Source organism: Bombyx mori, chromosome 25, assembly GCF_030269925.1.
Source record: "Bombyx mori chromosome 25, ASM3026992v2".
NCBI classification, from domain to species: Eukaryota; Metazoa; Arthropoda; class Insecta; order Lepidoptera; family Bombycidae; genus Bombyx; species Bombyx mori.
In genome coordinates this window covers 1,883,046-1,897,096 of record NC_085131.1, presented here as the reverse complement: position 1 = coordinate 1,897,096, position 14,051 = coordinate 1,883,046, and the positions used below count along the sequence as shown (strand labels likewise).

The window sequence follows — 14,051 nt, the reverse complement described above, 5'->3', positions numbered from 1 at the left end:
ATTTTATAAGTTTATAAACCAATTCCACATAATAAAACCACGTACTAGCTCTAGACATTTTGAGCTTAATTGGTTTTTTGGTTACGATACCGTTGTTCCAGCTTCGGAAAATAAGTACAAGTAATAAAATAAATATTGTAAGTACATAGGTACAAGGTACAAGTAAACCCAAGGTTTAGTAGTTTGTTGCGTTGCTTTCTTTTTTAAGGGATGACCTGGTAACTAAGACCTTTAGGTCAAGTCTTATTTTAATTTATAATTCTTATTTTTATGAAAAATGATAATATGAAGTGAAATGAAATAAGATGATATGATATGGTATGAAATATAATCTCAGTAAAACGGTGGTCATTTACTGAGACTTCTTCAGTGGACTTCTTGGAGGATCCTGAGAAGTTATGTTCAGCGGCTTTGTTTGATTTTCCCACATTTGTGCACTTTCACAGATACAAAGCAGTTAATAAACCATAGTTACTATACATTTAAACCTGAAGAAACACTAAATAGACAAAATAAAACAAATCACACAACTTCACTCCTCGCGTTCCGGCTAAATAGACAGTTGTTTGCTTTATTTCTTCGTTCGATTCCATGGAGTTAATAAAAATACTAACTCTATGTTCGATTCACAGTTCTCCGTATCGATATTGAGTAGGTATCGCAGTATTGATTATTCTGTCAGTACTAGTATCGAACTAAAAGTAGGTATCGAGTATTCACTTGTATCGGGATATATCCCTATTTCCGGTAGCCATCTTACTTTAATTGCGTCGGGTGACTTGAGACTAGTGCGCTCGTTTTTTTTTAAATATTAACGTAACATTTAATAGACATAATTTCTTGGAAGTGATATAAATCAGTGATCATGGTGCCGGTGAGTTCATTTTATTCCGTATCATATCAAGCTATTCTGGTGAAACGAAAATTTAACGGTACACAATTTCGCAGCAAACGAAGGTGTTCGTCGGCAGCCTGCCGCAGGGCTCCAAACCGGAGGACCTAAGAAAGCTGTTTGAGCGTTTCGGCGTCGTCACAGAGTGTGATATAATGAACCGGTGCGGGTTCGTGCATATGCAGACAGAGGAACAAGCGGCAGCGGCGATTCGCGCGCTTCATAACTCTACATTTAACGGCGGCGTTATATCCGTGGAGCGCGGTCGCATCAAAGAACGCGGGCAGCGTGGGGGCGGTCGCGGTGGACGAGGTTCCATGCGCGGTGGCATGGAGCGTCGCGGAGGCGGCCCCGTGCGACACGCGCCCCCGCCTCGGGACGCACCATACATGAGGGACCGGCCAGGTCCGGTGCGCGGCTACGAACGCGGTCCGCCGGCGGCGCCCTATGACGAGCGCTATGCGTACGGCGAGGACCGGCGTGGGTTCGCGCTGATGGATCGCGGCCCTAGGGACGCTTATGCACCGCCGGCGCCTGCTTACCCTGACGAACGCTACCAGAATCACATCTCAGTGGTGGAGGGTACGCGACGTTACGATGAGCCTCCCTATGACGACCGCCACTACGACGAGCGCGCACAGTATGAACGCCCGAGACCTGCTCACCACATACCTAACGGGGACATGTACAGCCGAAGATCACCTGCCCCCATGTATTCCGGGTCAGTCACAACAATCTAAATCTTTAATTCCTTTTTCTTTGTCTCTTCCATTATATTTATAAATAATCTAGTAGCACCACGCTCATAAAAATACACATGTAATTTTCTAAATCCATTATGGTGATAGTAACCAGTGATTTAATGTAGGTTATGATTATCGAGTTAAGATTATTCAGGGACCACAATCTGCACTGCAGAAAATGCAACTCTGGTGGGAAAGTTGCCGAATTGATATTAAACTAACCTTAGTACAAACAGTTTATAATATAGTGTTATTAAAACTTAAAAACAGAATACAAATGACTCTCTTTTTGTGGTGTTTTTGATTACCAATAAGTATAACAACAACGTACATGCCAGTGTAACAAAACGAATAATGTGTTTACTTGTGTAAGCATTATCAATTAAATTGTATGTAAACATTTCAGGCGTGGAGGTCCAGCTCCAGTGGCCGGAGGTTACGAGAGAGATCACTATGTACCACAATACATGCAACCTCCATTGGGACGGTGAGTTAAAGAAAACTATATTTTACTTATGAGCTGGCAAGTGAACAGTGATATAAATAAAAAACCAGAAGCTATAAAAAAATAGAATGATTACCACACAGAAATACACTAGCATTACTTTATTTTGTGTGGCTTAAAATGGGACCTAACATTTTTTGCTTTGGGTGTTGTAAGAATCGTATACAGGATTCACCAGAGAATGAATTCTTGGCCATCACACCAGCACTGCTATTCTTTTTATTGCTGTTAGGGGTTATTGGCAAAGTCGCAAGTATATCATGTGTATTCTCGATGTGGAGAAGTTGTGTGTTCCAGTTGGAAGGGTGAGACAACCATTTTATAAAACAAGTCTTTGTAGGTTTCTGCACAGCAGCCTAACAATGAATCCACAAGATTGTCTAAAGTTTATCAACTGGAAAGCTTTCGATTTAAAAAAAAGTTACATGTTGCAATTTTAGACCCATTTAATGCATATAGAACCACAGGTCTTATTTAGAAATTTATAATTACCACAATAGATTCTATGAATAATGAAATTACTGCTAATATTAGACAATAGTAAGAAGTACTCAATAACACTTATAAAATGCTACAGTAGGATATTTGCTAATTGTACTAACAAACAAATCTGGTTGTAGCTATACATTTTCGTCAACCATATTAGTACTGAAATTTGGCAATTATCTCATCAATGTTTGTTCTGTAGAGTGGAAAATTAATTGACAAAATGGAAAATTTGAATATTGCTGCCCACATTATCAAAACCCCATTTTATTTGTACTAACAGCTAATGCTCCTAATATTCAAAGTGGATTTACTGAACACAAACCACTTTCAATACAAAGAATTGTTTTTATTTATTTATTAAAAAAATAGATTGCTACTCTATCTCAGGGATTCCCGAACTATTTTGGGAAAGAGACCCTATTCCAAATTCAGATCAATGTAGACTTTAAGACTTTAAAAATCTCTAGTTTTAATTCCTATGAAATACTTATCAAATACTTATCAATTTAGGAACTTTCCAGTTGGTTAATTGAGTAAATTTGACATATTTTATTTTCTCATCAAAATTGGTACACATAACACAACTTATACTGTGCCTTTATAAGTTTTAAACAGGAACTTGTGTTAATTAATAGAGGTTGATTTGAAGACCTTGTCGACGCCACCTAAATCAGTTTTCATTTAATATGTCGACCCCTGGGAAACCGTAGACCCCTTGGGGTGATAATGTCCACTTTGGCAATCCCTGCTTTCAAGTATGTCCTAGTCACTTGTTCACTTGCCAGTTGAAGATCGTATAGAACGAAATGATAAGTACTGGTATGCGTTGAGTGTGAGAAGTTCCCAATAAGTCTTTCTAATTTTAAATTAAAGAATAATGACCATTTTCATACTGAGGGTGATTTCGGTGATACTGTTATTTTATCTGATCTTTCGGACACTAGTGTACAAGTGAATGTTTTTTAATAAGCTGCAATAATTTCATAAAACCCCCTTCATATACCTATATCAAGGCTGTGCAAGTTATGGATGTTTATGGCCGAAAATTACATGAAATGCCTTTTCACATCTTTAATGAAAACTAAATGCTAGAACACTTATACAAAATTAGTTATTTAATTTTCTCTTTATTGCGTTACGAATTTTAAATGTTAAACACTCTTAAGGGTCGCACTAATTTGAGACCGCATGCGGGTCACGTTTTGCATAGCCCTGCTCTAGAAAGTTGTTTGTACAAAAAAAGCAAGGATCTTACGAAAATTGTTTGTGTTAATTTCAATGAACATAACAAAACTTTTTAGGATCTGGTGAACAATATATAACTAAAAGAAACTGATGAAAAAGACCTTTTGACGATACTACTAGAAAACAACTACTAACTGCAAGAAAAATATAACGAAGGGATATATAATAAATCGGAATTAATCGATGTGTGTTTACCTTAAAAGAAAGTTTAGTACACTGCTTAATTTCTAAATAAAATGGTCATTTTTTTTAATATTGTACGGAACCGTTGGACGCCTCTCTGAGTATAGTGGAAATAATGTGTTAGACATGTCGATATAACTGATGCGTGCGTCGATGAAGCGATGAGCGACAAGGGAGGGCGCTGGTCCACTATAAGCCGAGCGGGTGTCGGTTGTGTCGGGGCTGATGGCTCACGGTGTGTGTTGTGTGTAGCGGGGGCGGAGCGCCACGGGGCCGCGACATGTCCGGGGGCGTCGGCCCGCGCCGGTACTAGCCGCCACTGACCACGAACTTCAGGACCACACGTCTATAGTCTATAAGTTAATTAGAATTATGTCAATCGTTTTTTAATTAAATAAATGAGAACAATCAAGACGAATCGCCTTCATTTTGTAACAAACCTTATGTTTTTGACGTAAGACGCAGATTAGGTTAAATCAATTATATGATGTTGACGTTCTTCCCTAGAAAAAATGTAAAAATATACTTGTTTCAAAATGTAATTGTCTATCTGTGGAATTAAAATCGTTAATGAATCGAAAGTTTTCACTTATATATACACATCCCCGACAATAATCTGCATGTTTTGTTAGTTGCCCCGTTCAGCTTCCTCTTCGTTGCTTTACAACGGGTGTTTTTTAAGCCCGATAGAACTTGAGAGACTATATATTAATCTGAAAGTATGTAGAGAATTGTTTTATTAATGCAAACGATACCGTGGCGTTAAATTTGAATATGATTTCGGGCCATACGCCACCGGCTATTCTTGACGATGCGTATCTATTTAGACGTCCAATTGCGATTCACTATTTCCAACACTGCCGACCGGTCGTCCCATATAACATTAGCAATTTAGCGTCCAAGCCGTTAAGGATAAAATACTGACTTGAAATATAACCTAACCCCACAAGATAAGCAGTTGATTCAAATTGCACGACCTCGGAAGATCATAACGAGCTTATCCATAAATTTATTATTACGTGTCTGCGTAAAGCTTTCTTGTTTAAACAATCACAAGTCCGCATCAATGTCGTTCTAATAAAACAAACCCAGTGACGCGAAATCTGGCCTAGTTGTTGAGAAAGAAGGACTAACGCACTATGTTATCCGCTCCTAATTGATATTTCTGGGCCTAACGAGAGTCTTCGCTCTCTTGTGGATTGGGCGAGCTCTTAAGCCCAAAATTGACTCGAGTTTTTGGATATAATAAAAACGGGTCAGTTTCAAATTTTTCTAAAAATCGTTTCGCTCTGGTTTTCGTACCAGCCTGGGGATATTTACGCTTAGAAAGACAGATTGCGTAAAATTTACCACATACTAGTCTGAGAACGATTATGATACATTTTGTTCATCGTTTACGCCTTTGTTTATGTATTATCTTAATTACGTACATTACTTTTGCGGTTTATTTAAATTATTGCATCATTATAAAGCGGTGTTGTTGTAATCTATGTACAGCTCAAGGTATTGCTTGCTCGGTAAATGGACGGATTACATGCGCCTTTTAAAATTACCAATCGTCAAGTAGCGCGAATAAACGTCTGATTTTCAATTCAATTTAGATTATATAGAGTAGCATCGCTCAAACGTCAGCATATTCAGCATGGTTTGTCGGAGTATGTCGATAGTGACCGGTCTCTCTGAGGACAGTTATGACACGTTTTACGGTTGACGCATTTAAGTTCTATCTCAGCAAAAAAAACACCCATTGCTTGGTTGTGGTAATATTACATTAAACTGATTACAGTGACTATTCGTATAGTTATATAAGGGATGCGTTCAAATAATAATTTTCACATATAAAATAAACTAATTTTAAATTCTATCTTTCGATATTAAAACGACTACCCACAAGATCGCTTCAAATATTTCTATAAGCCGTTTGGTATAAATATATTACAAGGGCATACGTTGATTACCTACCGACTTTAGAACAGAGGACGCATCCCAGATTTCTGCTTATGAAACAGATTACAGAGCACACGATCATTTAGAACGATACGTTTACGAGATTTGGAAGGTGTGATACGGAAGTTACTATGGAATTAGAGCCTTTATCGCAATGAAACAACACAATACACGACAAATATTCACATTAACATTCTCGTCAAGGATATTGCAAAGCGGCCGTTAATAAATCGGTTTAAATACAGTTTTAGTTCGTGAAAAATCAAAGGACGTTAGCGGAATCGAATACTATAGTAATTTACGGATAATTTTGGGTCTTGGGCGATATACAGTGACACGTCCGGTCCTTTGGAGTGTCAGCGTGGAAGTCTTATTGTTTACCCCAGTGTCTAATCCTCGTTGGGATATGAGGACACCAATTGTCATATATATTGTTACAAAACAGACCCGTTGCTTATGACGTTATCCACGCATGGAACATATCGATAGAAATGACGGTACGGCATTACGCGTTGATGTCTGAACTCATAAACAATTCAACGTAAAAACTGGCGATTTATACAAAAAAAAAACGGGCACGCTAAACCGCATAGTTTCTATAAGCGTTTTGTGTTGTAACGATAAAGGCTCGTGGTGCGTGTTCTGCGATCGTTTCGGAATGCTCTGTAATCTAATTTGACTAACGGCGTTGAGCGTCGCCTGTGCGTCCCAGAGTCCTTTCAGATAGTTAGTGGCGGATCAACGTTCGGGCGGCGATGCGTACTCGATGCTAACAGAAGCCTTACGCACTAAATAGGCGGCGACAGACGAAGACACAGGAAAACGTATACACAAATTGTAAGTACGGCCATCGAGCAACGTAAAGTGTGCGCTCAAATAAAACGGTGATCGAATACGCAGCTGTACAGTCACGTCGAAAACGTTACGTCTTTTACATTCTGACTATCAAAAGAAGTTGTACATTACGAATCGTAACGGCAATAGTTTTCAATTTTTGACGTGACAACGTCTTATAATTCGTTGGAGCCGGCTGCACGCACGAAAAAACATGACTCGTGCGGCGTTACCTCGCTCTGAGGCGTATTTTCTTATGACGTTGTCACGTTCAACTATCGTCAGTAAACCGACTTTACAGACAACCGATTTTTGATTGTGACATCGACAGTTCGTTAAAGAACTGTAATGTTTACGGGCTGTTGTTTTTGTTTGGCGTCGATCGATAACTAAATTTCGGGTTATTGTTTGTTAACAGATATTATTATGTTTACAGGCAATGGTTGGCCGGATGAGATTGTGAGCGTCCATCAGTTGTGGCAATGGACCAGGACTCTTATGATTCAATGCACCCTCGAGGATTCAAACCTGTTACGTCGTAATCGGTTTTTCGAGTGGACAATAAATTTGTTGTTGTTAATGTGGAATTTGTGTATTTATTTTCCAATCATCCCTGTTTTAGAACATTAGTCAGGTAACACAAGTGAAATTCAGAAAAGCGGATTGCATTATTGTTTTTTAAGCTATTGGCATAGATTTTATCGCGGGCCTTGAGCGCGGCTTGAGAGCGGAATCATGAAATTCTGTAACGAAAAAAACCTTACACCCTCACTACACCTACTATGTAGCTCGCGTTCAACATATTCACACGTTGCGCTTGTGTACTGTTTAAAGTAAGAAGTCTAAACACCGATTCAGGTACTATCAAAATGTGTGATATAATTTCGTGGGTAACACAACGATAGCGCGATTCAGTTTTTGCGTCAAGCGCCATCTATCGGCGACAAACGGAATTTTAAAATAGAAAATTGTATCACATTACAATGCGTTGGGCGTGCCATTTTCTATCGCTTAGTCGAAGAATTTTATTACTACTACTACTCATTCAGTGATAGGAGTGGCATTAAAAATAAACTAGCTAAACCGTTGATTCTGGGCGAATGAGAGTTAGAACTAGCATCCAAAGGCGTGTCTCTATCCCATGTAGCGCCCTCTAGTGAGTGCGCGGTCAAAATGGAATACTCACAATGTAGCAAATTCATTGAAAGTTAGCCCACTGAGTTTCTCGCCTTATCTTATTGTTGTTTTAATGTTAAATTATTATTGTCGATTTATAATTGCATAAGTTGATAAAAAACGCTATGCAATAGCTTTACCGCGGCAGTCTCAGAATGCCACACGTCTTTTTTTTAGATGCTTTAGACTGTAGTGGTCACAGTTGTGTTTTTAGAAGTCCACAAGACATAATAGCGGGCGTGCAGCCTAAAAGCTTAAGACGTGAGGTCGAAAACGAATTGTGATAACAGCGTTCCCATCCTCCCAAACCGAGACGCGTGTTGCTTCGCGCCGGAATTACGCATATCGCCGTCTGAAGAATTGCTTTTATTACTTTGTTCCTGGACGAACTGTTCTCGTCATGATGGAAACCCTTCATGCAGTAATTGTAACTACAACTATTGCGCCCAATGAAGCACTCGCTCAATATATTTTATAAAGGAAACAGAATGAAGAGGTTCTGGGCAAGCGTCATTTAAATAAAAACAATAAAATATTTCTCAATATTTAATCAGCATCTTTCAAAAAGCATAAATGTAATCAATATAATTATAGATTTGAGTTGAATAATCGATTTGAGATTCACTAAAAGTCAAAATTTGTACTGAAACAAATAAAGTTACAATAAATTGGAAATGTTATCTATGGCACCGGTCATGGTAACATTGCGAATTACAATTAAGCCAAAATGAAAACGTTTATACATGTCTATGAAAATACTGCTTTTTTAAATTACAGACACATTCTTGCTTTGCGCTAAAACTATGTTCCGAGTTGTTCTATGCGTTTCAAACAAAATAATAATTCTATGATAAAGACAATCGCAGAGTTCACTTTGTGCTTCGGCAATTACTACTGGGGTGGGGGAGCTCTGGATTAAGGTCGACTCGTAATTAAAGAATGCATTTAAATATTTTTTTGTAGTAGATCCGACATTTCATATTCTTACGTACAATAACAAGACGGCACATTTATCTGTTTTATTTCATTTAATTATCGGAATTAAGTTTTAAACAAAAAAAAGTTCCAGAATTTATTTATTTGTAATTTTTTTTTCATTCCAAAAATATATTTTTTTTTACATCAGATATAGTAATAACCTTATTCGATTCACGCGGCATACAATAAAACTTACAATTATAAAATAAATTAAAAACAACCAAAATAATAAGTCGAAGGACGGCAGTTCTTGAAATTTTTTTTTTAAATCCAACAAATAATAATACCTAAATTTAACTTAATAGATTCTTTTCAATAATATATTTTGAATATAAATATTCCTTTCTCATATATTATTTTGTGTTAGTGAATATTATGTGCAAGAGAGTAACGACTAGCATTGTGTGTCAAGTTCTTATAGATACCTAGTTTAGTATTTCTATATAAATATTTGAAATCATGCAAAATTTGTATAATACAAAAACTGGAATTTTTTACATAAATGCTAGAGATGCACTAACAACGATCAACTATTACAATATTAACCAGATATACTCGAGACAACCGCAAAATAAAATTAAATATTTAAGTACCCTCAAAAAATTTTAAACTAAATTTTTCAAACAAATGCAGGAAAATCTAATAAAACACAAAAACATTTTTATAGATAATTTAGGAGACTACAAATGCTACAATATACTTAGTGAGGAACACGAATAATATGTTCAAACTCGCTACAAATATCTATTTTATATCAAAAAATTGTAATTTCGTTGCATGTAAAGCTAGCGTTTAAGGCATGTACTAATGTAAATAAATACTCTTCTAATTTATACTTTCCGATAAAAATAAATACAATTTTCCATGAATCTACACGAATATACTTGTCTATGTATGTAATATACTTTACGCATTACAAGTGTTTACAAAAATAGTTTTCAGGCAAAATGTTGAAATTTAAGTCAGCATCAAACAAACGAAAGCTAATGAATAAATTACTCTTAAACGATTAATATTCATCATTAAGATTTAGAATCACAATTACTTGTATTATTTCTGACGTAAGTACCGCCGACTTGTAACATCCGTCCCGAGGGACCACAAGTGACGTCACTGATCGCAGCACCTTCGTGGTAACTATAACTTGACTTAGTAACCTCATATATCTACATCCATACTAATACTATAAATGCGAAAGTGAGTTTGTCACGCATACACGCCTCAACTGCACGACCGGTCCTAGTTACGCGCGCACATTGTCAGAAAAAGCCACTGCACTATCCATTCACAAAAAATTATACTATTCAAGCGGTTTTTCTTTGTATATTAACGCGAATGAAGCCGCGCGTAAAAGTGAATATAAATATTACTGATATTTCAAAGATACATCTATCTAAGTACATTAATTTTGTTTAAATATTAGAAGAATCTCGCATGTTGTTCGCAGCAGGCAAGTCTCGCCATTGTGAATCGACTTTACCCCTTTTTTCGTTAGTACAAATTAATATGGAAATGTTTTAGATTAGTCTACAAATCCTAATAGTTTTTTAGATAGAGACAAGCAACGGCAGCTGTTAGGCGTATTTTTACCTTTGGTTTCTATACAAACTTCATGTTTACAACACTGACCATTGTATTAACTAATTGGGACTAGAGTTCAGGGTAGTTTGATAATTACCTACCCGACCGCCCTCTCGCGGCACGAATGCGCATTAATAATTTTGATCAAACACAACACACACACACTATGTTCTAAACTGATATCAATTTGAGATTCTTTCCAGCTACGTTGTCACACAATTGTGAGGCTCTAAAATGTTGGGTCAACGTAACTTTCAGTCACATCCCCGCTACGATTTTAAGAGACCCATGTTTGAATCTAGAAATTAAATTTAAATTACTGGTTTATTGCAGTTTTCTGAACACATATATTGCCAAATATTGCCAGTATAATAAAAAAAACATCTTCAGTGTTGCCTGCAGACCCATGTTTTGAAAATACGGCTAATTTTATATTTATCATTGTATGTTATGACCTCGCGTATTTGAGAGCTTGCGTGAAAGGTTTTTCTTCTTTGAGTGACTCTTTTAGGACGATGTCGGAGCTCGGGAGGGGGGTCGGGGAGTGCTCTCGATCCTCCGGTTCTGAGCGGCTTTGGGAGTCAATTGATGGTCTGTAATAATAAAACGATAATAATATTAATGTGATTGTATTTAATAATATCCTTTAGTATAGCAGCCGACAGAGGTTGCTTTGATCCTTTGGCGGGAATGTAAAGGGTGACGTTGCTGAGTTCTTGCCAATACGCCATTTTACCAGTTTACTGCTTCATTGGGTTCAAGCCAATGATAACGGTGACCTATTAACCTAGAAAGGCATTTGATACGGTTTCACAGACCCTCTTAAAAACTCTGCTACGTCTCATTGAATTTTTGTCGTTCCACGACACGTTAATGATGAAATTCAGTTCAAAAGGTCGAGTAACCAATGGCCGTATAATAAAACAAACGAAAAATATACATGATAGTGGACTTTTTGGCGGGAACGCAAGGAGTGAAGTTGTGTGATTTGTTTTATTTTGTCTATTTGGTGTCTCTTCAGGTTTAAATGTGTAATAACGGTGGTTTATTAACTGTTTAGTATCTGTGAAAGTGCATAAATGTGCAATATAGAACGTAAGCCGCTGGCCATAATTTCTCGGGGTCCTCCAAAACGTCCACTAAAAGTCTCCGTAAATAACCTACCACCATTTTACTGAGATATTTCATCCCATAGCATCTCATTTCATGCCATGCCATGTTTTATATATAAAAAAGAGATAGTGAAGTTTTCATTAAAATTAAAATAAGACCTAAAGGTCATAGTTACCCGGTCATAAAATTCCTTAAAAAAATACATGATATGTAGTATTTAAAGTTGGTTGCTTTTTCGTTTTATAGCGTTTCAAATGCCAGTGCACTAGTGTAAAATTTGGCCCAAGGTTGTTCCTATGCACCTGTAGCGGCGGCTGCTGGCCGGCACGAGCGCGGCGAGGTGCCGCAGCAGCGCGTGCCTCTGCGGGCGGCACGCGTCGCCCTCCAGCCTGTCGGGCGGCATGTCCACGCACAGCTGGCACCGGGACTCGCCCAGAAACTTGATCGTGTACTTGTCAGTCTTCAGCACCAGCAGCAGGATCTCTTCCAGGTCGGCTTCGCTGCAGAGCGCCAACGGGTATTGGTTACTCGACCCATTAACGGTGATTTTAGGTACCTCAAGCACCGGTTACCGTCCTAGGCGAACCCGTGTTGCGACAAAGGGCTCGACGAGTTATTATTAACCCACATTCTCAACCCACTGAGTTTCTCGCCGGATCTTCTCAGTGGGTCGCGTTTCCGATCCGGTGGTAGATTCTGCGAAGCACGGCTCTTGCTAGGGTTCATCTTAGCATGTCAGCAACGTTTGAGCCCCGTGAGCTCACCTACTAGTTAAGGTTACGCTGAAATATCCTCTCAAGGCTATCAGCATAGGTAGGAAAAAAATATTGGTTACTGGCTTCTTAGTCGCGTTACTCGGAGGTGGAGCATCATCACCTTTTACGTGTGTTGCCAGAACATTAAATCGAAAAAAAAAAATTTGAATTTTGTAAACGATATTACTGAGATCTATGAACTCTTTGTTTGAATATTATTTGCGATTTTTAATTAGTAGATAGAATATGACGTTTGCTTGCTCTGTAACGGTTAATTAATTTAAAGTATTCGTAACGTGGGTAGTGGTGTAATGATAATAGCACACGCGAGCTCTTTTTTTTCCCTACTTAAGCTGATAGCCTTGAGAGGCTATTTCAGCGTAACCTTAACTAGTAGGTGAGCTTACGGGGCTCAAACCGGAGTGTTGTTAACACTGACCCTAGCAAGAGCAGTGCTTCGTAGAATCTACCACCGGATCGGAAACGCGACCCACTGAGAAGATCCAGCGAGAAACTCAGTGGGCTGTGCCTGAGGGTTAATTTATTCGTCGAGCCCTTCGTCGTAAGCGACGGGTTCTACGAGAACGATGACCGGTGCTTGAGCGGCACATGAAGCTTGTATTTGTGTATAAGTGTCGAAGTAAGGTTACCTGGCGGAGGACAGGAACTGCGCGAAGTGTATATTGGAGACGCGACCGGCGCGGTCCTCGCCGTCGGTGCAGAGGTCCGTCTCCCGGTGGTACATGTACAGGAAGTCGTTCAGCTGCTTGGCGATCACGGCGCAGCGGTCCTTGTCGCACATCTTGGCGGGGGGGCCCTGCGAACACGGCGGGGGTTGGGGGGACGGGTTGGCCCAAACGTGTGAGCGTGTTGCACACAGCTACACATACTCCAAGTGGACTTTTCCGACATTAAAGGTTTTAATGCTGTTTGGCCTTGCAAAATAACAAACTAATTGTGGCCAAATCAAGCAAATCGGAAATAACTGTATTTTTAAGAGAAAAAAAAGTGAATATTTCAATAAATGTACACTACATTTACTATTGGGGGCGGTCCTATCATATGGTGCGGAATAAAATGCGTCCATGCGGCCTCGTTCTGGACAGACGTTGGACCTTCCGTGTTCACTTTCAGAACCTGGTCCCTCGTTTGTTGGGGGTGACCGGCGTGTTAAGTCGGCTTCTGGTCAACGTCGGGGGGCCTGACCAGGTGACGCGCCGTCTCTATACAAGGGTGGTGCGATCAATGGCCCTATACGGGGCGCCCGTGTGGGGCCAGTTCCTGGCCATGGGGGTGGCAACAGCTGCAACAGCCGCAACGCACCATCGCGGTCAGGGTCATTCGTGGTTATCGCACCATCTCCTTCGAGGCGGCGTGTGTACTGGCTAGGACGCTGCCTTGGGTTCTGGAAGCGGAGGCGCTCGCCGCTGACTATCAGTGGCGGGCTGACCTTCGTGCCCGGGGCGTGGCGCGTCCCAGCCCCAGTGTGGTTAGAGCGCGGAGGGCCCAATCTCCGCGGTCCGTGCTGGAGTCATGGTCCAGACGGCTGGCTGATCCTTCGGCTGGCCGTACGACCGTCGAGGTGATTCGCCCAGTCCTTGTGGATTGGG

At 39.5% G+C, this 14,051-nt stretch overlaps 2 protein-coding genes across 7 annotated transcripts in view; one reads left to right on the top strand and one right to left on the bottom strand.

Moving 5' to 3' along the window:
- Positions 1-594: 594 nt before the first annotated feature.
- On the top strand, positions 595-7,425 carry Bmp-2 (bmp-2 protein). Of its 4 annotated transcripts, NM_001047041.1 has the most exon segments (5): positions 866-874; positions 949-1,613; positions 2,042-2,122; positions 4,310-4,365; positions 4,368-4,447. In NM_001047041.1, coding segments are annotated over 5 exon segments (891 nt in total).
- Positions 7,426-8,547: 1,122 nt separating this feature from the next.
- The window catches only part of LOC101742089 (tubulin polyglutamylase TTLL5), a 42,372-nt gene continuing 36,868 nt past the window's right edge, over positions 8,548-14,051 (bottom strand). For all 3 annotated transcript variants that reach the window (XM_038020456.2, XM_062676038.1, XM_038020457.2), the window contains 3 exons: positions 13,092-13,258; positions 11,989-12,186; positions 8,548-11,166 (listed from right to left, as the gene is read on the bottom strand). In XM_038020456.2, the coding sequence (XP_037876384.1) occupies positions 11,022-11,166; positions 11,989-12,186; positions 13,092-13,258 (510 nt within the window). In that variant the 3' untranslated portion in view covers positions 8,548-11,021. The remainder of the gene's footprint in view (positions 11,167-11,988; positions 12,187-13,091; positions 13,259-14,051) is intronic.